This window comes from Tursiops truncatus, chromosome 2 (genome assembly GCF_011762595.2).
Source record: "Tursiops truncatus isolate mTurTru1 chromosome 2, mTurTru1.mat.Y, whole genome shotgun sequence".
NCBI lineage: Eukaryota > Metazoa > Chordata > Mammalia > Artiodactyla > Delphinidae > Tursiops > Tursiops truncatus.
Genome location: NC_047035.1, coordinates 114,505,614 through 114,531,420, shown reverse-complemented (window position 1 = coordinate 114,531,420; position 25,807 = coordinate 114,505,614). Strand labels below are relative to the sequence as shown.

Genomic DNA, 25,807 nt, shown 5'->3' with positions numbered 1-25,807 from the left:
GATGCCACTTTTGATCTATGAATCATGTTCCATATTATGATTCATATTATTTAACTTCTAGAAGCAGAAATCAAAAGGTTTATTTCACACTCAAACAACTCCCAAATATCTTGAATCTCCTTGATATATTTATGCAAATTCAGATCGATACCGGTATAATGAGGAGCCTCTAATTAATTCTAAAACTTTATCCATACCGGTATAATGAGGAGCCTCTAATTAATTTTAAAACTATTTGTCATTTCCCGAATATTCATAAATATTAATCCCAACAGCAGGATTAAAGCAGATATGCTCATGATCCCTACTCATACTAAATAAAATCCACACAAATACTTATAAGTCAACAACCCTGATGTAGAAATTGATTTAAAAGGATCCATTTATAAATAAAGACACAAATTGAACTGAATAAATACACATTATTTATTAATAATATTTACCAAAATGGTACATATCAGGCAATGCTGGGAATCATAAAGATAAATGACACAAATGATAGAAGACACAAATCCTTTTCCCAGTGGTCTTACAGTTTAGTAGAGAAGAAATTGTATGCATCAAATGACTATATTATGTATAAAGTAGGAAGTAGACAGTGCTAGGAAGGAGATCAAACAAATGTAAAATGAAGTAAAAAGTAAGATCTATTTTTGCTGGAATATTGCCAAGAGCACTGCAGCTGAGGTGGCATTTAAAACTGGATCTTAAAAACATACAGGATTTGGTCCTGGTAGAGGGAATTTTATCTTATGAATAAAGCAACTTAAGTGATAAACTGTAAGGTAAGTAAGGAACTGAACTTAATTGAGCTTGGTGGGGTAGAAGCTATACGTCCACAGAATTACCAGTGTTTAAATGGACCTGTCAGTCAGAAAGGCTAGGTTCATATCCTGGTTCTCACACATACATTAAATGTGTTATCCTGGGCAGGTTATTCTGTGGTTTTTAAACTTCATTTTTCTTAAGTATACATACAAATAATAACAACGTCCACTTTACTGTGTTGATGTAAGGATTAAAAGAGATAATATATTAAAAGCATTTAGCATGTTCCCTGGCACAGAGTAAGTGTTCAATTAATATTAACTTACTATTATCAATAGTAATAATTGATCTATTTTGTTAATTGAAAGATATTGGAACAAGCTGAGCTGAACACACATATCTACCAAATATCTTCCAACCAAAATCTCTTGAAATTACAGAAAAAACCACTTGAATAAGAAAATATGCCATCCTTAAAATTAAAATGTTGAGGAATTCTTAAAAGATAGAAAGTGGTTTGGTGAAAACAAAAGAATGGAGAAAATCTACAGCCAAACCTCGCAGAGGAGAAAATAATTTTCAAACGAGCATGAAAGAGCAAGACCAGACATGTTCCACAGATTAAAGACATGAGAAAACACGTGGGTAATTAAGTAAAAAACTATCTTGGAAATACCTTGGCCAGATATGTTTTCTCTTCTGCTCACACCAAGCCACATATTGCCCTGGTTCTACCCTTGATCTAAAATGTTAAAACCCCTTCCCCAAGGAAGAAACTTTTTGAATAGACTCTACATAGGTCAACAACACGCAGATAAGGATAAAGATAAATACGTATAGAAAGCTAAAGCATCTGGAAATAACACAATGAAAGAAGTTTACGAAACTCAAGAAGTAATAATCAAGGGAACAGAATAAATCGGCAAACAGGAGAAAACTTTAAAAGATGTTAAAGATTTGGATACCATAAAACAAGAATAAGTCATTATTTTAAGAACTTTTAGATATCTTAGAAAATAAAAATAAATGCAGGAGAGATGTCTGGTTTTGGTTCTGGCATATAAAGAGCTTGAAAGTCATCATTCCTGTCCTTACAACACGAAAAAGCTGGGGAAACTTACAATGAATTACTTTTCTTGGATTTTCCAGGATTACAAGGCAAACTGCTGCCCCCAAATCTGGTGAGACAGGTGCATCCAATGACATACAGCAACCAAGATCTGCTTACAAGAATCAGAAGCCACTGGAGCCATAAACTGGTAGGAACACTTAAACGGTAATTCTGGTGAATTGCTGGAGGTTGAGAGACTAGTGTCAGAAAAAAAAACTCCTAAGGGCCACAGTCTTAGTATTTTTATGGGCCTTCCCTATAGGAACTCTACCAGGTTCTCACCAGGAGGATGCAAAAAAGATCCCCTCCTGTCTCAGGCAGGGGCCGTGAAGGAGTAACCAACCATTGTGAAACATGCTGAGAGCCTTTTCCGTAACAAAAGCCTACTTTCTAGAGGAAAAGATTTTGCTGGAGGACAATTCTGAAACCTTTATTCCAGTTGGAGAAAAGGAAGTTCTACCCTCTCCAACTTCTTCTAGCTTTCCTGTTTCACCTAAGGGGAGGGAGGGAAATACAACAACCAACAGTCAACATGGGACAGAACTTCCATGTAGACTGGGAACACTATAGGCAGGGAAGGAAGCAAGGAGGAAAAAGCTATACCACTAGAGAAACACCTGTGAAGGTCACAGCCATGAGACACAGGCCCACTTAAAATCTGAGACTTAATCAAAAGATTATAAAATAATGGTCCTCCTTCTCCACAGCGTAACATCACACAAATGAGGCTCAGGTAAAACAGTGGATTACAGGTGAAAGAACTGCAAGAAACACTCTCTCTGAGGAACAGAAAATAGGAAAGTTTCAAAGTCAAGAGTAGAAGCCAAAAAAAAAACCAAGTATGCCTTGGAATTTGAAGCGTGTTACCTGTAGCTACAACAAACATTAAACACAACTCAACTCCTAACCAGATTAACATAAATTCTCACACTAAAGGCCTATTCACCTTAGTTCCCATTACCCGATACAAAATGCCCAACTTTCAGCAAGAAATTACAAGACACGCCAAAAGACAAGGAAAAAACCCAGTCTGAAGAAACAAAACAACCCTCAGAACAACGAACACAGATGTTGGAATTGCTGGGTAGGGAATTTGAAATAACGATGACTAATACACTAAGGGCTCTAATGCATGAAGCAGATAACATAAAAGAACAGATACATAGGCAGACAGACAGAACTCTAGGCAGATAGACAGAACTCTAAGAATCAAAAGGAAACGCTACAAATAAAATACAGTAACAGAAAAGAATGCCTTCAACAGGCTCATCAGTAGACTTGATATGGTTGAGGAAAGAACCAGTCAACTTAAAGATAGGTCGAAGAAAACGTCCCAAACTGAAATGAAAAGAGGAAAAAACAAAACAAACAAAAAATCCAGAAACTGTAAGATAGTATCAAAAAGTATAACATATGGCTTACACCCATCAGAATGGCTACTATAAAATAACAACAACAACAAAACAGAAAGTAACAGAGTATTGGTAAGGATGTAGAGAAAATGGAACCCTTGTGCACTGCTGATGAGAATGTAAAATAGTAGAATGGTATAGCTACTGTGGAAAACAGTACAGAGGTTCCTCAAAAAAATTAAAAATAGAATTCATACGATCCAGCAATTCCACTTCTGGGTATATACCCAAAAGAACTGAAAGCAGGGTCTCAAAGAGATATTTGTACACCCATGTTCACAGCAGCATTATCCACAATAATGAAAATGTGGAAGCAGCCCAAGTGTCCGTTGGTGGATGAATAGATAAGCAAAAATGTGGTAAACATGTACCATGGAATACTGCTCAGTCTTTAAAAGGTAGGATATTCTGACATATGCTACAACATGGATGAAGCTTGAGGACATTATGCTAAGTGAAATAAGGCAGTCACAAAAAGACAAATATTATGTAAAAATTTCTGTTTGCCAAGGTGAAAAGAGTTCTGGAGATGGACGGTGGTGATGGTTGCATGACAGTATGAATGCCAACGAACTGTGCACTTAAAAATGGTTAAGACAGTAAACTTTATATGTATTTTACCACAATAAAAAATTGGGAAAAAACACTTGCAGAAGGTTAGAGACAAGGAAGAAGAGGACAAGAATAGCTAGAACAAAAAACCAAATTCTAGTTTAGGATAATATTCAAGGGATGAAGCAGCCATGAACAGGAAGCAGATTACAAATTCTCTTCTTAAGCACTGTCAAAGGGGGCTGAGTTACAAACATCTTTTTGTTACGGATTAGAACAATGACTTCAAAATTTTGAGTAGGAGGATCCCTTTTTACATAAACTTTTTTTTTTTTTTTTTCGGTACACGGGCCTCTCACTGTTGTGGCCTCTCCCGTTGCGGAGCACAGGCTCTGGACGCACAGGCTCAGCAGCCATGGCTCACGGGCCTAGCCGCTCCGTGGCATGTGGGATCTTCCCAGACCAGGGCACGAACCCGTGTCCCCTGCATCGGCAGGCGGACTCTCAACCACTGCGTCACCAGGGAAGCCCCATAAACATATCTTTGAAGAACTTCATGTGTTAGTGGTTATTGTTTAAATATCTTTTCTTTATAAAAGCACATAATTAAAGGTTACAATGAATTCAGTGGAAAAAAAAGTAAAGAGATGGAAAATGATATACAATGCTAACACTAATCAAAAGAAAGCTGGAACAGCTAGCTGTATTAATTTTAGACAAAGCAGACTTCAGAAAAAGGAAGATTGCCAGGGATAAAAAGGGATATTACACAACAATAAGGTTATCAATTCTCCAAGATGACATAACAATCCTAAATGCATATGCATCCAACAAAACAGTGCCAAAATATATGAGGCAAAAATTGACAGAACTGCAAGGAGAAATAGGTAAATTCACTATTAAAGTTGGAGAGTTTATGAGCAAAAACTGATAGAACTGCAAGGAGAAATAGATAAATTCACTATTAAAGTTGGAGAGTTTAAACACCCTTCTGTCAGTAAATTATAGATCAAGTAGGAAGAAAATAAGTAAGGATATACATGATCTGAAGAGCATCATCAATCAACTTGATCTAACTGACATTTATAAAACATTCCAACCAACAATGCAGAATGCACATTGTTCTTAAACTTAGATGAAAATTTACCAAGAGAGATAGCATCTGGGCCATGAAACGCATTTTAACAAATTTAAGAGAATAGAAATCACACAAAGTATGTTCTCTGACCACAATGGGGTTCAACTAGAAATAAGTAACAGAAATAAATGGAGCCCCCCCAAATATTTGGAAATAAACACACATCTAAATAATCCATGGGTCAAAGAGTCACAGGGAAAACGAAAAAATACTTTGAATTGAATGAAAAATACAACTTACACAAATTTCTGGGATGCAACAAAAGTACTGAGGGAAATTTATAGCATTAATGCACATATTAGAAAAAGAAAAAACATCTACAATCTATAACCTAAGTTTCCACCTCAGGAAACTAGAGAAAGAAGAGTAAATTAAACCTAAAACAAGCAGAAGAAAGGAAATAATACAAATTAGAGCAGCAAGTAATGAAAATGAAAACAGGAAAACAACAGAAAAAGTAAGACTAAGAGCTGTATATTTGAAAAAATCAGTAAATCAAGGAACCTCTAGCCAGGTGCCAAGAAAACAAAGCTGCAAATCACTGATAACGGATATGAAAGAGGGGCCATCACTACTGATCTCATAGGCATTACAAGTATAATAAGGGAATACAGATCTTCCTCGACTTACAATGGGGTTATGTCCTGATAAACCCATTCTAAGTTGAAACTACTGCAGGTCAAAAATATATTTAATATGCCTAACCTACCGGACATCATAGCTAAGCCTAGCCTACCTTAAACGTGCTCAGAACTTTTACCTCAGCCTAAGTTGGACAAATTCTTCTAACACAAAGACTAATTTATAATAAAGTGTAGAATATCTCACGTCATTTACTAGATACTGTAATAAAAGTGAAAACCTGAATGGCTATATGGGTAACAGAATGATTGTAAACATACTGGTTGTTTACCCTTGTGACTGCACGGCTGAATGGGAGCTGTGGCTTGCTGCTGCTGCCCAGCATCATAAGAGAGTATCGTGTGGCACATTCCTAGCCTGGGAAAAGATCAAAATTCAGAATTCGATGTACAGTTTCTACTGAATGTGTATTACTTTTGCACCACTGTAAAGTCAAAAAATCTTAAGTTGGGGACTGTCTGTACTTCAAACTCCATGCCCATAGAATTAAGGAAACAGACCAATTCCTTGAAATATATAAATTATGAAGACTCACACAATTAGAAATAGATAACCTCAATAGCCCTATATCTATTAAAGAAACTGAGTCAATAATTAAAAGCCTTCCTTCCGTAAAGAAAGAACCAGCTCCAGATGGTTTCACTGGTGAAGTCTACCAAACACTCAAAGGATACACAATATGAATTCTCCATAATTTCTTTGAGAAAATAGAAACAGAATACTTCCTAAGTCATTCTATAGAGAAAGTATTATCCTAATATCAACACCACACAGATATTGCCAGAAAATTACAGGCCAATATATCTCATGAACACAGATGCAAAAATCCTTGAGAAAATATTAGCAAGCAAACAAACAAATAAATAAATAAAGGGGGGGGAGAACAGACAAATCTCCTGTGCAGAAAAACTGCAAATAGTTTATGTACTCTGCTATAAGAAGGTGGAGCATAGCTCCTTACTCCTTAAGTGTGGGCTGTGTACCGTGACTTCCTTCCAAAATGTATAGTATGGAAAAGGGAAAAAGGAGTCACTTCACAGTGGACATACCTGACAAACACTACCTCAGCCAGGTGATCAGAGTCAACACACACAGTGATCAGTCATGTTGATAGTACATACCTTGATATGATGTGATGAGAATGGAAATTTACCTCTTTGGTCCTCCTCCCCAAAACCCATATTCCCAGTATAATCATGAGAAAAATATCAGGCAAATCTTAACTGAAGGACATTCTACAAAATACTTGACCAGTGCTCCTTGAAACTTATCAAAAACAAGGAAAGTCTGAGAAACTACCACAGCCAAGAAGAGTCTAATGAGATGTGATGACTAAATGTAATGTGGTATTCTGGATAGGGTCCTGAAACAGAAGAAGGACATTAGATAAAAACTAAGGAGCTCTGAATAAAGTATGATCTTTAGTTAATAAGAAAAAGTATCAGTGCTGTTTAACTGTGACAACTATATCTTACTAATGTAAGACATTAACAATAGGGGAAATGGCATGGGATGTAGGGGAACTCCTTATACTATTTTCATAACTTTGCTATAAATCTAAAACTAAAATTTAAAATAAAAAGCTTATTAAAAATATAGGCAGATAAGCAAACTGGACTCAAAGATAAAATTAGTGGACTAGAAAGTAATTCTAGGGATTTTGCCAGAAAAAAACACTTAAGAAGTGGCATGTAAAGGGAAAATTTAAGAGTAGTTAACAGAATAAGTAGCAAGAGCAACAAATGTCAAATACAATTTTCTGGACCTAAACAGATGTCTGTTTTAAAGGAACCACTCAACACTGGACAATATGAATTGGGAGTGGAGGAAGAAAGAAATCAGCATCATGAAACTGCAGAATTCAAAGGGTAAAAATTCCAAAAGCTTACAGAGAATAAAGCTTTAGACTATTATCTAAAGATGAACAAGAAAGATTCCCAACAGTATGCCAAAATACAATGAAACCTTAAAAGAGAGCAAATAATACATTTTCAAATATGCAGTCTTGAAAATTTACTTCTCACACATCCTTTCTGAAAAATGTACTGTAACATATACTTTAGAAAAATAAATTAAAAACAACAATTCCAAGAAAGTATAAATTGTATTCCAAAGAATATAACTGGGGGAAGGTACAATATATGAGCAAGAAGGCAGTGAAAGCAGCGTGATAAAGTTTTTCAATTATCTGGTGAGGGGAAAGATACCATGATTAACCCTAAGTGCTGCTAGGGAAAAATATGGGTAAATATCAATATGTATGTCAAATTTCAAGGATAACTATTTGAAAAATAGAAACAAATTCAGGTGGGTTGGCAGGACTCACACAGATGATAAGTGTAAACCTGTCTATAGTCAATAACCATAAAATAAAAGGAGAACAAAAGTTTGAAAATGAAAGACTAGAAAATATACATCAGGCAATGCTATTAAAAAGAAAGCAGGTATAGTAGTGTCAGTATCAGACAAAACAGTTGAAGGCAACAAGAATTAGGGCCTTCAATGAGTGTTTCCTGTTGATAAAATAAATACCATGTTGTTTTGTTTCTAAGATGCACTTTTTCCACATTTTAACATGTCTGAAATCAGGATGCATCTTATAATCCATGGTGTCTTAGATTTGATGAAACACAGTAATCCACCAGGAAGATAAGTTATGATTCCTAATGCATTGACAATATAGTTTCTGAATATATACAGCAATAATAGTTAGAAACACAAGAGCTGAATAAATCTACAATCATACCTTTCTTAGAAATATATTTTCTTAGAAATTGGCAGATTCAGTAGACAAAAAATTGGGTGAAGCTCTAAAGGATTTTACAACCATACTTAACAATGATCTAATATTTACGAACCATAATATCCAGCAAACAGAACACCCACAGAACTGTCACCAAAAAACTGACTGTGCATTTTATCACAAAAAGAATCTTAAATTCCAATGAATTGAGAAATGCAGTCATCTGCTAACAGTAAGGGAACAGTAGATTTAAAATAACTGCTATACAGGGAAGGAGGAGGGAGGAGACTAGAAAAACTTAAAATGATTTCCCAGCAGTCTGAGGCCCAAATAAAGCTGGTACTTATGTATTCAGTACTGGTCTTCCTGGTTGTGAGAGAATAACATACGCCAAAATAAAATAATTCAAAACTATCCAAATACCTGAAACGTCCATTAGCACCGTTGCTGAATAGCTAAGAGACTGGTTAGGGGCACAATGCAGTGTGAACACATACTCACAAAAACAGTTGGTTAAGGCTACTTATTTTGAGTATTCAGTTTCAAAGAAAGGGAATAGAGTTGCATGTGAATGTTCCCACAGACTTTAAAGCTCCCCCTCTGAGGAACTAAGTCCCAAAGGTAGAGCAGAACTAATCTGATACCAGAGGAAGGCACTCTATTGGACAGTTTTCATAGGCATATGTTCTGAAAAGCAGCCCTGGCAGTGAACTGCTGCTTTAAACAAATGACTTATATAAACAATTGAAGGAAGTTATAAAACAAAATGAACACAAAACATTCCTCCCATTCTTGTGTGCAGGAGAGATGTTTCAATTTTAAGGAAGTCATCTGACATTTTCCTGACATCAAAAGCACTCATTAAAAAAGGTGTGCCAGTTGCTGATGACGCACCTATCACAGCAGTGAGCCCAGAAAAAAGACAGCCTTCTCTCCTTTCATCCTAAATCAAAACGCTATCTTCTTAACAAGATTCCAAAACCCAAGAGGAAAGGAAAGACAAAATGTGTAAAGGTATTTCTGCTCATTACCCATTTAGACTAACAAAAAGGGAAAACTGACTTTGTTCCAGTGTGCTTAATGATTAACATTAACTCTAATCATAACCAATTTTCCAAGACATTTGAGTATTAGCATTTTTAAAAATTCAGATTCAGAAGTCCAAAGTCTAACAGTTTTTATTTCCTCTGATTGTGTAAAAAGTAATAGAATACAAGTAGTACCTAATCCAAATCTTTAACAAAACTACTTGACAAGAAACTACATCTACTCAGATTTGTAAAGGGGTGTAAACTGAAGAGGAGCTCTAAAAATTAGGAGACAATTGTCATCAGACTAGAATCCAGCTAAAAAGTCAGGAAACGGTCAGGAAGAAACTGTGTAAGAGGAAACTCAGAGAGTAATTCTGCGGGTGAACAAAGGCTGTTTCTTAAAATATGCATATAGCTAAAATATTAGGACATTACAGTAGTTATGAGGCAGTAGTAGCATTTAAAATGCTAATACTATAGACAAAATTTCTCAAAATGCATATCAAATTATACTATACATTTTATGTCTGGTGATCTCTTAAGCATGCATCAATCAGGAGATATTCTCAACATCAACAACACTAAAATCTAAAATGAAAACCACTCTGATCCAGTACTGAAACTATATGAAATCAAGGCTATAAGCAGCCAGATTGTCAGTGATGTCTTTTAGACCCAAATGATATTCTGCCAACTATGACATTACTGTGTAATTTAACATCTTTTAAACATAGCTACCAATTAAAAGATATTCAGACATACTATCTTCCTTCTGGTGTTTTAGCACTGCATAATGGATTCTTTCTTTATAACAAAATAATAGCAACAATTCAAATTCAAGCCTGCTCTTTGATAATCTCTAAATCCATTTTGTGTCCAGAAAGGTCATCTGCAAAACTTCTATTTAACTGCTAAACACCAAAAATTATAATTAAGGCACTAAGTTATTACCTGGACCTCACAAGTCCTGGTCTTAAATTCATGACTTTTGATATAGATGAATTGTTAAACATTAAACAAACTAATCATACTTTTATTTCTATTTCTACCTCCCCAGAACTATCTAAAAACAGAGCAGCAATTACAGCACAACTCAACAGTAATGGGGACAAACTTTCCTAACCTAAGTAGGCTAAGATCATAACCCTGTTTTATACAGAGACTCTCTCTACTTGTATTTAGTGTAAAACTTCAATTTTTTCCTCTCCCTTATCTTAAATATCCAAAAAAATATCACAAATCTTGTCCTATCTTCTTTGTAGAAACATCCAGTTGACATTTAATAAATATTTCCCATGTATGAGCCATTGAGGGATAAAAAGAATTTCTCTTTCCACTGTCACCGCCCAGTTGAGGGTCTCAAACATCACATCTGATTTGGTAGAAAATTCTCCTAATCAGTATCACAGATACCATTATTTTTCTCTCTAAACGCATTCAACACATTTCAAATACACTAATCCTCCTAAACTGCTACTGTTTCTTCATGTACCTGAAAATTGCTAGGGTCTTCCAGCTACTCAAAAAATTCCAACCTTTTGACTTGGTATTAAATAATCTGGTTTGGACACATCTTCCAGGATGTACAATCTTGTATTTATACTTTTCTGAGAACGCTGAACTGTACTGCTTTCTATTGTTCAAATGCAGTTTGAGTCTTCTTACTTATACACCTGAAATGTCATTCTTTTTTCCCCTTTGTGTAACATGACCAATCTAAAATCCCATTCATCCTTCTATGCTCAGTTTAAATGCCATATTCTTCAAGAAGCCTTCCTTGTTTTTCAAATCTAGCAGAAAGCATTTCTTCCCATTCAGAATTACAGTACCACTCTGGCGTTTAGCACAGCTTGTACTGCAGTTCTTAAGATTCATAATCCAAAACCTCTACCCTATTAACTATTTAGAACCTTTTAGATTCAATAAATTAGCAATTATTGGAGTGACTTTAGAACATACTGTCCACACCCAGATAACTCTGCGAGTGAAAAAAGGCACTTTTGGTAATTATGGTGGGACAACAGACATAAACTAGGACTGTCTCTGGCACACTAGATGCATGATCATCCTTGCAAAATGATATACCTGACCAACCTTATCAATAAGTGTAACCACAGTAGACTGTAGATTTAAAAGACTAAACTTGAAATTAAAAGAACGTAAATGATCTCTGTCTTAAAAACATTAAACTAGGGACTTCCCTGGTGGCTCAGTGGTTAAGAATCCGCCTGCCAATGCAGGGGACACAGGTTCGATCCCTGGTCCAGGAAGATCCCACATGCCATGGAGCAACTAAGCCCGTGTGCCACAACTACTGAGCCTGCGCTCTACAGCCCACGAGCCGCAACTACTGAGCCCACATGCCACAACCATTGAAGCCCGCGTGCCTAGAGCCCGTGCTCGGCAACAAGAGAAGCCACCGCAATGAGAAGCCCGCTCATCACAACAAAGTGCAGCCCTCGCTTGTCACAACTAGAGAAAGCCCGCGCAACGCAATGAAGACCCAATGCAGCCAAAAATAAACATAAATAAATTTATTAAAAAAAATTAAACTTCCTTAAGTGATAGAAGTGAATTTTGAAACTGAAAACCTAATTATCAGTCCTAACTTTGATGCCAACTAGCTATGTGATATAAGGCAAGTCACTTAACTCAGTCTCCAGCTCAGCTAGACTAGATACTCAGGTCTCTAAGGTCCATCCCAGCTAGACTCTCCATGATTTTACATTACTTCTCCTGATGGCCTATATAGTAGGGTTAGTAACTATAAATCTCGATTTATTTACACAGTATGTGTACTCAATAAAATACTTGTTGGTTTAACAAAACAAATTTGCTTTCAATATTTTAACGAATTATAGCTGTCTTAGTATTTATATGACATGATTCATCTTCCAGGGAAAAAATGCTGTAACAGAAGATATTATATTTGGAGATAAGAAGATAAGCTTTTGGAGATAAGAAGATAAGCTATTTGGAGATAGTTACCAAATACTCTTAACAACCTATTTTTTTCTCCCACAGCATTTTCTTTCAAGAAATAAAAACTCAGAAAGTTTTAAACTACCCTGAACAAAGTGAAAATCACTATGTATAGACCTGATTGCAATATTCCAAGTTTAATTTCTAATAGTTTTTATTTGGCTTTTCAAAATTTTACAGTAGTACATTGTTCTATCCTCCTCATCTTCAGACTTTTCCAATTCTACTCCTCAGATACAAGCACAATTAACAGATTGTTGTGTAGATCTTTAAAAGTTTCTTACACATATAAGCATACATAAATCTTTATCATTCTCTCCTACCTTTTCCACCCAAGAAATCTTTTCTGCTACTTGCTTAATAATAAAACTTAAGTATTGTTCCATATCTACCTTATACAGATCTACATTATTAACAGGTACCTAGTATTCCATTGTATTCATGTATTTAATCAGCCCCCTTATTGGTTGCATTGATTGGATTGCTTTCAGATTTATGCTAGTCTAACACAAATATCTTTAAATATTTGGTAACTATACCTGCAAGATAAATTACTATAAAGAGAGTTATGTGATAAGAGGGTATGTGAATTCTAAATTACTAAACTGCATTTCAAAAAAATTTATATTGTCATCAAGAATGCAAAACACCAGTCTCCTCATACGCAAGTTTGATGAGAATAGAGAAGTTAAAAAAAAAAAAAAAAGGTAAACCTCTAAGTACCGACATGTGCATAAAATACTGTTTGGTAAAATCACAAAAGAATGATTTCACACCTTCAAATAAAAAGTTTATACATGAATGTGTGTATGTGTATATATAAGCATAAAACACACACACAGAGACTTCTCTAATGCTCAGGTCCCAACTAGCATATCCCATCAGAAAGGCCTCTCTGTCTATCCTATTTAAAGTAACTCCCAATATACCCTCAATAATTCTTTAACACAGCATTCTTTTTATTTCCTTTAAGTAGACATAAAAGCTGAATTATTCTGTTTATTTACTTGCTTAACGTCTGTCTCTGTTAATACAACAGAAGCACTGTGAAGGCAGAGAATCATGTCTGCTTGTTGGCTATTTAATCCCTACCACTTAGGGCAATGGATATAGAATTTTACATTACATACAGAACTTTGTTCAACAAATATTTACTGAACAAATAAATACATATACAATGTTAACAAGGGCTATCTCTAGAAAGTGAGATAGGGGAAGGGTTAAAAGAAAGGTACAGTTACTTATATTTCAGTCAATTATGCATTCTTATTTTTGACAATGAACATGTATTATGTTCATCTATTTCAGTGCCAAGTTTAGTTTTATTTCAAATACCTTGCAATCTGGTCACATAGATCTTTTTTCTTGTTTTACAAATTTAAATGATATAATTGAATATTAAATGGATTTCTGTTGTCTACTTAAAAAAAATCCTCAAACCTTGCTTCATGAAGTTAACCTTTTATATGCACTTTGATTTGGATTAATGCCAACTACTGAATTCCTATTCAGTAGTTTTGCCTTTGTATATTCTTTCAAATTACTATTACCTTAGGACTTCCCTGGTAGCGCAGTGGTTAAGAATCTGCCTGCCAATGCAGGAGATACGGGTGTGATCCCTGGTCTGGGAAGATCCCACATGCCATGGAGCAACTAAGCCCAAGCGCCACAACTACTGAGCCTGTGCTCTAGAGCCTGCAAGCTGCAACTACTGAACCCACCCGCCGCAACTACTGAAGCCTCTGCACCTAGAGCCCGTGCTCTGCAACAAGAGAAGCTACCGCAATGAGAAGCCCGCCGACCGCAACGAAGAATAGCCCCCACTAGCCGCAACTAGAGAAAGCCCGTGCACAGCAAGCAACAAAGACCCAACGCAGCCAAAAATAAATTTAAACATTTAAAAAAGTACCTTAAGGTTAGAGTACTTAAAATTTACAAAATACTTCACATATATTATTCTATTTGTCCCTCAGATGTGTGCTATGCAGAGATTATTGTTTATACTTATAGATAAGAAAACCGATGCTCATAGAGATTACCTCATCTTAGTAGGGTTGGAACATAAAGCCAATACTTCAGATTTTGAGCACCAGGTTTGTTTTGTTACATACTGTGGCAGGTAACATAAAATTAGCTGGCAATGTCTTAATCTTTTTGCAAACAATGTATCTATTTATTTCAATACCTAAAGAGTGTTCTGAAAAGCACCTTATATTTAATGCACCTATTTCTAAAACAACTGCATTTAACAGATTATTTGAGTGATGTGGGGCCTCAGAGATCATTTAATTCCTTAATTTTAAATAAAATTTAAAAATCACAGAATTTCAGTGCCTGATTCAATCACTCAGCAAGTTAATGGCAGATAAGAACCAGAACCCAGGCATTGACATTAGATGCATTTTCAATATTAGAAAGTTCCTAGACATGGAATTCATGCTAAGAAGTCAAATTTCATCAGAGCTGTCTTGAGTTAAAAGTTTTATTAAAGTTATAATTACTGCTACAAAAAAGCAAAATAACTGATTAGAATTTATCCTTTGATTAAAATCAACACCAACTATCACACATTCTAAGTGCTTTAGATTTAAAATATTCCACTAATGACTAACAATTTCCTGCTATCTAGCCAACTTTTAATCATGCCAGGTCATTAGTCACTTATTCCAGAACTTCTACTATTCAATATTTACCTCAGATACTATACGGAATTTTTTACAAATGTTTCTGTCAAAAAAAAAGTAAAGCTCAGGAACCTTATCTACCACAGCCATAATATCCTAGAAGTCATTTAATTAGTCGGTAAAATATGAATTTCCTTTACTAAAAACAAGTTCGTATTAATCCCTTTTCACCAATCCATTTTCCCTTACTGGAACTAAAAAACTGCCAATTATCAGACTTGACATGAATGAATATACAAAGAAAAATCGTATTTGTGTTTTTATATCTCAAGACACATGATAGTTTTGGAATCTATTTTTAAATTCCAACTGACACAAAGAAAGGATAATAAAAAGTTAACTGACAAAAACACATTTTACCTTAATTCTTATTACTCATACTTGCAGTACTTTATATGCCAATACTTAAAAAAATCATTCAACAGATGATTATAAGACATAAAGTATATTAGCATAAAATAACATAATTTGAACTAGCAGCAAATAAAAATAATACTGTTATGTTGTTAAAATATTTTAAAAGCCACAATCTTCTAAAATCAAGAGTTGCTGCTCCTAAAATGCATAAGAGTAAAGTTAAATACTAAAAAATGCATTTTAAATGTTTTAATTAAGGAAGTATGTTTGACATCCAACTCAGAGAAACAAAGACTAGAATGGTGGTTGCCACGGGGTTGACGGATGGGGGGAAAAGGGGAGATGCTGGTCAAAGGGTACAAACTTCTAGTTTAAGAGTTATAAGTTCTAGGGATGTAATGTACAGCATAGTGGCTATAGTTAACAATTCTGAGGTGTATACTTGGAAGTTGCTATGAGAATAGAACTTTAATGTTCTCTCCATAACAACAAAATGGTAATTATGTGAGGTGAAGGATGTGTTAACTAACTTTATTGTGGTAAACATTTTGCAATATATACATTCATCATCACATTGTACACCCATTGTTCATCTTAAACTTATACAATGTTTTATATGTCAATTAGACCTCAATAAAGCTGGGGGAGGGGGAGGAAGTATGTTTGGGACATACTCATTCTCAAATTCTATTTCCCAATTTGATTAGAAATACTGTTTCCTAGTGTTGTTGCACAGATGTTTTATATATTTTAACTATAATTATGAAATTTCATTTAATGTTCATAGGTGATAATTAACTTAAAAGTCATGCTGTCCAATTATATCACAGGCCAATTATGGCTGCTTGAAATTACCTTCTTGCAGCCAAGCACTAGCCAAAAGGCTGATGACCAGGATTTATAACTACACACTTCCAAGAAGAATCAGAAAATTCCCTCTACAAAAATAAGACTGTGTCAAAGACGCTCAAATACTTTCAGATTATTATTAAACAAGGCCGTGATCAATCTGATCCTGTTCTGACTGTACAGGCCTCCTTCCTACAGGAACAGATACTCTATTCTGTTTCCATACTGAGCCAGGTCCTCTTATTAACATCTGGAAATCTTATCATTTGAGGTCTATTACAAAGGAAACACTTTCCATGAAAAAACTTCCCTGTTGACACAGAATTCCTCTCTTCTGAATTGTACGCTGCCTTATTTATATTATAAAAATAACACTTATTATGGACTAGTATTAATGTCATACACATCTCTTACATCCCTTACAACATCATAAACCTCAGAAAGGCAGAGATCAGATCTTATAAACCGTTACAGTCTCTCTTTTAGTTTTCCCACATAAATATTTATCTTACAAATTAAAATAGCAAATTAATAATATGACATTTACTCTCCTTCCTAGAATCTGTGCATCCTTAATGCATCCCTGACAAGGTCACTAAAAATTTTCACCAGCTCACAAAACATCATCTGTTTTTGAAAGGTTGTTTCAAAAAGAATAAAACAAACATTATGACTATAATTATTATGCCATCCAAGCATTTTCAGAGGAAAGTCCGGTTAGGATTAGTTTAGCATCCTCCTAGCAAAGCCACCATTTATACTGTTAGTGTTAAATCTATAATGGTAATCACAAGCACAAATATACTGAAGTCCCTTTATTTAGTTCCATGGAAATAACCCTAGGAGAGCCATGACATGTACTAAGGAAAAACACTGCCACTAATAAAAAGAAATAAGCCTATCTACCTCACTTATTCTGTTAATGCCTTATTTGGGAATCATACTCAGGCATTTTGCCAAAATGGAAAAGTGATATGCTTCTACTATATCGTTTTCAATGTAAAGGGAAAGGTAAGATGACAGACAAACATAGGAAGAAAAAGAGCAATTCTACTATTTTACGCCCTTTTATGACAGTACTCTGAAATACATTCTCAAGAAATAGCATATAAAAATCCTACATGCTATTTTAGTGAAAAGCCAGAGTAGCTTTGCCCATTAGTTTCCCTGATCACAATGCAACTGGAACTTAAATTTGACTCAGACACCCAATGAGATGTCTAAAGCAGCCTCTTTTTCATGCATTCTTGAGAAACACACAAAATGAAAAATGCTTTCCCTGCTAAAACAAATAGTACACCCAACAGTTATCAATTTCATAAAAAACTGTCATCCAACAATTCAACTTCTAGTAATTTAGTATGAGAAAATAATCATATAAAGAAGTTCTGCATAGCCTCATTCATCATAGTAAAAAAACAGGAAACAGTTTAAATGCTAACCAATGGGGAATCATTTATATAAAACAAAGTGTATATTTACTATTCAACAATGAAAAATGTTGACACAGATGTATACTCACTGACATGGAAAGATGTTCACAGCATGCTGTTGCAAGAAAATAGGTTATAAAACCATATACACATCTGTGTGTGCTCATACGCAGTACTCCTAGATGGCAGGGTTTGAAGCATGTGCTTGTAATCAATTTACTGTCTTTCAGCTCCAAATTCATACTTTACTGCTTGCTCTGCAAAAAGGAAGCTGGGCCCTTTACATATTTTTCCTTTGCTGACATGTGTTAAAACTTTATCAGTACAGTGTGCTGGTGAGTAGCTTCCCTCAATACCCCAACCCCACTGGTGGTTTTTTAGCAGAATACCTTCACTGAGACACCTCCCTGTGAACAGCTTTTGCCCAGCACAATAGACAGGAGGTTTTGAACAAGCTTCTATGGGATGGCAGCACAGCAACTTCTCCATCATCCATTAAACGATGGCCACACCCTCTCTAACATGATTTGGATCAGCCCTGAGAGGGGCCTTTTCCTGAACATTCTCAGACCTACGGGATGGGGCTGCTCCTTATGTCTGCCATTCTTTTATATTCATTAGAATTCTCTTTACTCCTTACTAGCCAATCCCTTGCCACTCCAATCCCTTGCCACTCCAATCCCTGGTTACAGTTAATAATTTTTAATAAAGAATATTTAATTCTTTAGTTTTTGCTCAAATTACCGTGTTGTTTCCCCAGAACTGACCCTGACTGATGTGAGTTTTTTTTTCCCTTCTTACTTTTCAATGTTGTCTGAATTTATAATAAGTATTTTTAAATTTTTTTTTTGCGGTACGCGGGCCTCTCACTGTTGTGGCCTCTCCCGTTGCGGAGCACAGGCTCCGGACGCGCAAGCTCAGCGGCCATGGCTCAGGGGCCTAGCCGCTCCGCGGCATGTGGGATCTTCCCGGACCGGGGCACGAACCCGTGTCCCCTGCATTGGCAGGTGGACTCTCAACCACTGCGCCACCAGGGAAGCCCTCTAAGCATTTTTTGTGTGTGAAAATCAGAAAAGGCAAGTTTATTTTGGAAAAATTAAAGAAAAATTCACTACTAAATAAACATTAAGTAAAGTTTTTCTACTTTAATAGATCAGAAATATATTTGTAAGATTAAAATGACTGAAATCTGAAGAACATTCATTTGTGTAAGACTACAAATGTTCAGTTTTTCTTTTCTTAATACCAATTTCTTTTCAACATTATCCAAAATTGTGTTTCTAGGTCATTTAAAAAAACAGAAATGATTTAGACTGCTATTTTTTTCTCTCTTAGTTATGCCATATATTAGCCTTTACAAACAGGTTATTAATCACTAGATATCCTGGAATGATAGCTCCTGTGATAGGTCCTAGTTCCTCAAACACAGTCAGCCTCTTTCATCTTACTATTTCAGCCCCTCTTACCATGTTCAAGGATTATCAGTTGGGCTCCAGCTTGTGCATTTCCAACATCATTTTCAGCAATGCACTGATAGAACCCTTCATCTGATTTCACCAGACCCAAAACTTGAAGATTATGTTCCTTCTGAGGAAGAAAAACATAAATAAAATTTTATGATTTACCTGATAAACATCAGGTCAAAATCTCAAGGATATGCTCTTTCTGGAGAGGAAAAACAAGTAAAATTGTATGATTCAGTTACTGAATATTATCTACCTATGAACTTGTTAACTCAATTTTATTGACAAGATACTGACTCAAGTGACTAGAAAAGGAAACACTGTCATTAACAATTACGAACTCAATCCTTATAGAAAGTCTTATCTGCAATGTATGCAAACTTACACCTTTGCTTGGAAAAATATCTGGCATGCAATACCATGTGACCATAGTGAGAGTCTGAATTTGTGAATTCAAGGCATTTTCTTAAGATTATCTCTAATATCAATAGTTCTAACAGATAAGTTAAATGAGGCCACATATATAAAAGCTTTTCTTAAACTATAAAGTACTAAATGAATGTCAACTATAGTTATTGTTATTGATATTTTAAAAAATAGTATGAAAATAATGATAAAAGAGGAAAAATGCTAATTTAACCATAACACGCTGCTTTTTAATTAGGGTTAAATACTTGTGAATTACTTTTTGTAACATATGAGATTACGTACTTTAAAAATAGAAAATGTATTCCTATGAAGAATGAATTAGTTATATGAGAAATTTGTAATGAGACATTAAGTCTTGAACAACCATAATTACTTCTGATTATGTCTATGAATGTCAGGTATGCATCCTAAGATATGTCATTAATCTTTATTACTAAAACCTAGATAATTCTGTTAACAGGATGTTAGATAATGATAATAATGACAGTGGATAATATTTACTAAGCATTTCCTATATACATATAAAGTAAAAAGAAATAATGACTGAGTCTTCTTAAGTAGACTTAAGGCTACTTATTTACTTTTGCTTTACTTTTTAAAAGAATCTTTATGTTTATTTTCACAACAACTGTCCAACACTGGGCCACCCTTATTTTGAAGGGTCTGGGCATCAGTATAAGAAAGACAGACTTCTGCTCCTTGAATAGAGAGCTATGAAGACAATTGGTACATGTGAATATACACACAGGATAATCATTACCCAGAAAGTGGTGGCGGCCGTGTTAAAGAGTGCTAGTACGTCCGAGGAGGACTAGACTGTTGGTCAGGAGATGTGGACTTCAGGCTGAGTTCGAACACTGACTTGCTCTGTGACCTTACATGAGCTACCAAAATATTTCTGGGCTCAGCTTTCTCATCAGTCAATGAAGAGATTATATTCTAAGCGAATTTTTCTATCTTCATCTTATATACACCATTTCATGTACTACAGATAACAGATCTCTTGGTGATTACATTTAAAGATATTTAAAGGTTTCAGAGATAAGTTTCTTTGAAAAATACTTACTACAATCTTAAAGTAATCACTTGGGATAACCATATCCCCATTCTTGACCCACTTCACAGTTGGAGTTGGCTTCCCAGTCACTTCACATTCAAATACAATATCCATAGATTCATGAGCATATATATTAGTAGGCTGCTTCAGGAATTCAGGTTGAGCTTTAAAACAGAAAGAAAATTAAGGTATTAATAAAAATAAAAATAGGTAGCTATTTATATCTCAAGCAATTTTTAAAAATCATAGAATTAATAGGATTTTTAATTATTTGAGGCTTTCATATGTTTTCATAAAAACATAACAAATACATATTTAAAATATATGTTAGGGACATGATATCTTTAAAAATTGATATTCTGGCATAATTGACTGGCAGAATAATTATAACAATAATTTCTGAGTTTCTCTGTTGAGAAATATTTACTAAGTTGACTGTTTTGAAGAAAATGAAAATAGGAAAGTTCTAAGCTGTCCAAAAATTGAATATTGAAGTCTATTTCCCTAAGATTTAAACCATTTTAGAAAAGCCATGATTACAATTCAAAAAGAGCTGAGAAGACTGACATTATCTTCCTTTTCAGTCAGCTTGATGAGTAACAAAAGAACCCAAAAAGTAATACAAATGTCACATTAGAGGCCTTAAATAGTTTACTCACAGAAACACACACACACTTCCATTAGTAACACCCTTCATTACATGCAATGGTTTTTAAGGGTGGGAGGTAGAGTGACAGAATCTTTGGGAAAAAGTTAAATGTATTTGAAAAAGTTTGATTATCCCATTGTCTCCCTTTCCCCTTAACCCAAAGTTGTAAATCACTGACTCAAATAGATTCAGTAAGACTTTGAATTTAAAGGGTAAAAGTAGATCATCTAGTCCAACTTCCTACCTAATGCCATAATTTCCTATTCCTGCTACATCCATGACAAGTGGTCTTACAAATCCGTTTGAAGTTCCAAATGACAAGGAACTCCCTATATCACAAAGAAGACAACAACAGCAGTTTTTTTTTTTTTAAACAGTTGAGTTAAAATGTGCTCAGCCTGCTGGAATTTTGATTGGGACTGGACTGAATCTGCAGTTTGACACCTTAACAATACGGAGTCTTCCTTTCCATGCACATGGTTTATCTCTCCATTTATTTAGATGTTTGGTTTCTCTCATCACTGTTTTATATATTTCAATATACAAATTTTGTTCATACTTTATTAGCTGTATCCCTAAGTATTTTAAATTTCTTGGTGCTACTGTAAGTGGTACTTTTTTTTTTTTTTAGTTTCTAATTGTTCACTGCTAGTATCTAGAGATGAAACTGATTTATGCACATTGACCTTTTATCCTGTGGTCATGTTAAACTCATTCATTAGTTCTAGCAGCTTTTTATAGACAATTCTGGGATTATCTACGTAGACAACCATGTTGCCTGTGAATAGAGAGAGTTTTATTTCTTCCTTTCCAATCTTCTTTCTTTTTTCATTTTTTTAATCTATTGCACTGGCTAGAGGGGACAGGTCCTGGGAAGAAGTCCAGACTAGCTTTATAATTTGGGTAAATGAAGAGTAAGAGTATAGAGAGCAGGTAGAACCCCAGGTAAGCAGTAGAAGCCAAAGATGGTAAGAATGTAACACAGTGATGCAAGATCAAGAAAACATAAGTGTACAACTAGATGAAGTAAGGGAAATCTATTAGCAGTGAATTTAACTCTCTTTTCAAACATTGGTTAGTCATCTGTATTCTTTGGTGAATTATCTGTACACATACTCTGCTATTTTTTCAATTAGAGTGTTCACAATTTTCTTATCTATATGTAAGAGCTTTTCACATAATGCCAGTTATTAATTTATGGCCTCTCAGCTCCAAATCCACTCTTCTTTGTAATGATGGATGTGGACCTTTGCCAGCTGATGCAATGTTAGACTTTGTGAACAGAGGACACTGGAGGGACATTGTAAGGCATGGCAGAAGAAAAGGTTTATCTTTCAGGTTGGGGTGTGCTGTTCTTCTCGGCCCTACAGTGTGGCAGCCAGAAGGTATGTGGGAGAACCATTGGTGATCACCCTCCTGCAAGTTTCTCTGCTCAGTCTCTAGTAAGTTTCTCCAGTTTACTCTAGCAGGTAGCTTTCTGTGCAGGAGCTCTGACTGTTAGCATTCCATTAAACAGCATCCAATATATCAGCTCTGACTCAAGGCACCCGCTGGGGAACTTCCTGCTCATCATCAGTCAGGCCCATGGCATCCCAGCAGGCGGCTTTCCACACACCAGCTCAGGCCTGTGGCATCCAACAGGCGATCTCCTGTGGACCAGTTTGGCCCATGGGCTGTGTTCTCTGGCAGTGACTACACTCTCTCCAAGGTCTGAATTGCAACCTTGAGTAAGGGTGCCCTCTTCCAAGTTTGTTCCTTTTTTTGGATTCTCTCCCTCGGCTCTTGAGGTAGTAGCTAATTCTTATATTTACTCTTTCTTTATTCTTTAGAATCCTACTTTATCCTATTTAGTAGTTAAAACACCTTTTATTAGTTAATAATTATTTATGTTTAATTCTCCTTGTTCAAATTCCTGGTGCAATTTCTGGCTCCTGACTGGACCCTGACTAATACAGTAAGATATTAATCCTTTCTCTTACATGCCAATATTTCTTCTCAGCTGTTTCTTTTGTCTTTTTAAATTTAGGATGCCTATTGTATCAAAGTTTTAAATCTGTATGTGGTAAAATTTTTTAGTCCTCTCTTTTTTTGGCATCTGTATTTTATTATTCTTACTCCAAAGGGTTTTCCTTGCTTCCATACTATAAAAATATTCACTTACTTTTTCTTCTAGTATGTCTATGAAACAATCTTGACTTCACTGAGTTAAGCATCCAGCTTTATATTTTTCTAAACAGCAACTCCAGTAGTCCCAATCAAAGTAACCGATTTGAAATAGTTTTAATATCTAAATCCTATATACTCTTAGGGGTTTATTTTGCATATTAAGTGGTTTCATTGACCTGTTTATTCCTGGGCCAGAACCACAAACTTAATGATTGTTACTATATAGTATTTTAAAATACTTGGCAGAACAAGTACTCTCCTAATTTATTCCTTTATTTCCTCAAAAATTTCCTAACATGTTCATTAAGATGTTTTTTCCCAGATGAATTTAATCTTTGCTTATGTTTCTCTGTTCCTTCTCAAAGAAAACAAACAAGTTGAAGATTTCTTTTTGTCCTTGAGAATATTCTACTAGGTATATATAGTTTAATTACTATTTTAAATTTATTTGGAACAGTAACTTTCACTTGGAATTTTAACTTTCTGTGTGGCTATACTACCAACTAGTTACACATATAGAGTCATTTGTTTCATTTTACTTCCCCTTTTCAGCCATTTAAAATCTGCAAAAAAGGGTATATTCCAACAAGTCTTGCTTCTAACCCTGTTTTCTCTACCCCTTTCCCTCCCTTCTCCTATAGGTAACCATTAATTTTTTTTGAATGATTTACCTTTCATTTAAAAAATTATAAGCAAACAAACACAATTTGTACCCACCCCTCATCTTCAGATTAGTTATGTACTAAACAATTTTTTCTACCTTCAAAGCCTTCAATCTTAACCACTATGGTACCATGTTTCTGAGGAACTGACATATCCCTTAAGTCTAAGGGACTGAGGCGCCCCCTGAAGCAGAGTATGTAATTCTGGAAAACAGCAAAATTCTCTTCAAAAGAAAATCCAATTGATATAATTTTAGTATGCATTTTCAGTAAACAGACTTTCAAAGACTATCAGAAAAAAATCATCACAAACAATGTTCAATTCATCATTTACTTTTCCCTTTCATGAATTATAAAATAATGCCTTTAAAATGTTCTCCAGATTTTAACCTCTCTGCAGATAGTATTCACACCAATTAAACATAATGTAAGAGCAGATGTTTGTGGTTGGGAAGTTAAATTGATAACCAGAGAGCAAATGAGTCAATTACCATAAGAAAATAAGCATCGTAATGGAAGATTATGCATTTTGTTACCAAAGAGATAATTAAGCTTCAAATTCTCTTTGACAGCTCCCTATCCCTTCTAATGCCATCATCATTACAAGAACAATTTTAATTGCTAAATGCACAAGTAGAACTTAATACTAAAACATATTACACTTGCAAAATTCCCTTACTGGAAACATCACTTAATTCCATAACTATTATATAATGATGGAAATTGCCACTCAATTCAAACAGAAAACAATACAGGGCCAACACCAAAGTTTCAAGGTTACTTTATTATGCTGTTATTTAGAAGATTATAACCAGTTTTGTTTACATTAGCTCTGAAATGTTGGAGTTCCTATTGTTTGATTTTAAAGGTTTAGACACTGAAATTCTTAAAAAGCACTTTAAGCAGAGAAATAAAGCAACTTTGTCCATTTTATGTTAAACTGCACACTGCACACTTGCTGTTCTTAAGCTTCTTTTCAATAATTCACAAAATTACATGTAAGTCCTTAAAAAAAATCCCAACAAATAAAACCCAAGCATTTTAAAGTCTGAAATCCCCTCAGGGATGTTGTCTGACAGTCTAATCACAAGTCTGCTGTAAGTACTGGCTCAACTAACAAAAATACATTAGAACCCTCCAATACTTCTTGAGAAAGCTTCTTGTTCCAAAGAAGATGAATGTTGTCCTTAATCTCCAGGTGAAACAGGTGAAATCAATTATGAAGCAACATTATGACAGAATTGCCACACGACCTTGAAATTACATTTCTATCCTATCCCTATACCTCCACGTCCAGTTGCACTGCATTTCCTTACCCCTACCTCTCAACTTAGCTAACAGGTACTCATCCTTCAGATCTCTAAAAACAATCCCTTAAAGAAGCTTTTCCTGATCCATAGCCGCCCCCCCTTTTCCTCCCCAGTCCTAGGCCATCACTGCCCTATTTACCATTGAAACCCCAGTGGCCTAAACCATAATAGGTGTTCAATGCATATTTGTTAAAATCAATGGTTACTTGAATTCTAAAAATTCCATTAATCGGCACTATCAGAAAATTAGATGTTGAGAATAAGAATTTTTTCAAGGGGCTTCCCTGGTGGGGCAGTGGTTGACAATCTGCCTGCTAATGCAGGGGACACGGGTTCGAGCCCTGGTCTGGGAAGATCCCACATGCCGTG

The 25,807-nt window shown here is 35.1% G+C and overlaps 1 protein-coding gene across 11 annotated transcripts in view; it reads right to left on the bottom strand.

Moving 5' to 3' along the window:
• The window catches only part of NEO1 (neogenin 1), a 240,530-nt gene that overhangs the window by 87,209 nt on the left and 127,514 nt on the right, over window positions 1-25,807 (bottom strand). For all 11 annotated transcript variants that reach the window (XM_033851952.2, XM_033851957.2, XM_033851955.2 and 8 more), the window contains 2 exons: window positions 20,661-20,815; window positions 19,169-19,289 (listed from right to left, as the gene is read on the bottom strand). In XM_033851952.2, coding sequence (XP_033707843.1) covers window positions 19,169-19,289; window positions 20,661-20,815 — 276 coding nt within the window. The remainder of the gene's footprint in view (window positions 1-19,168; window positions 19,290-20,660; window positions 20,816-25,807) is intronic.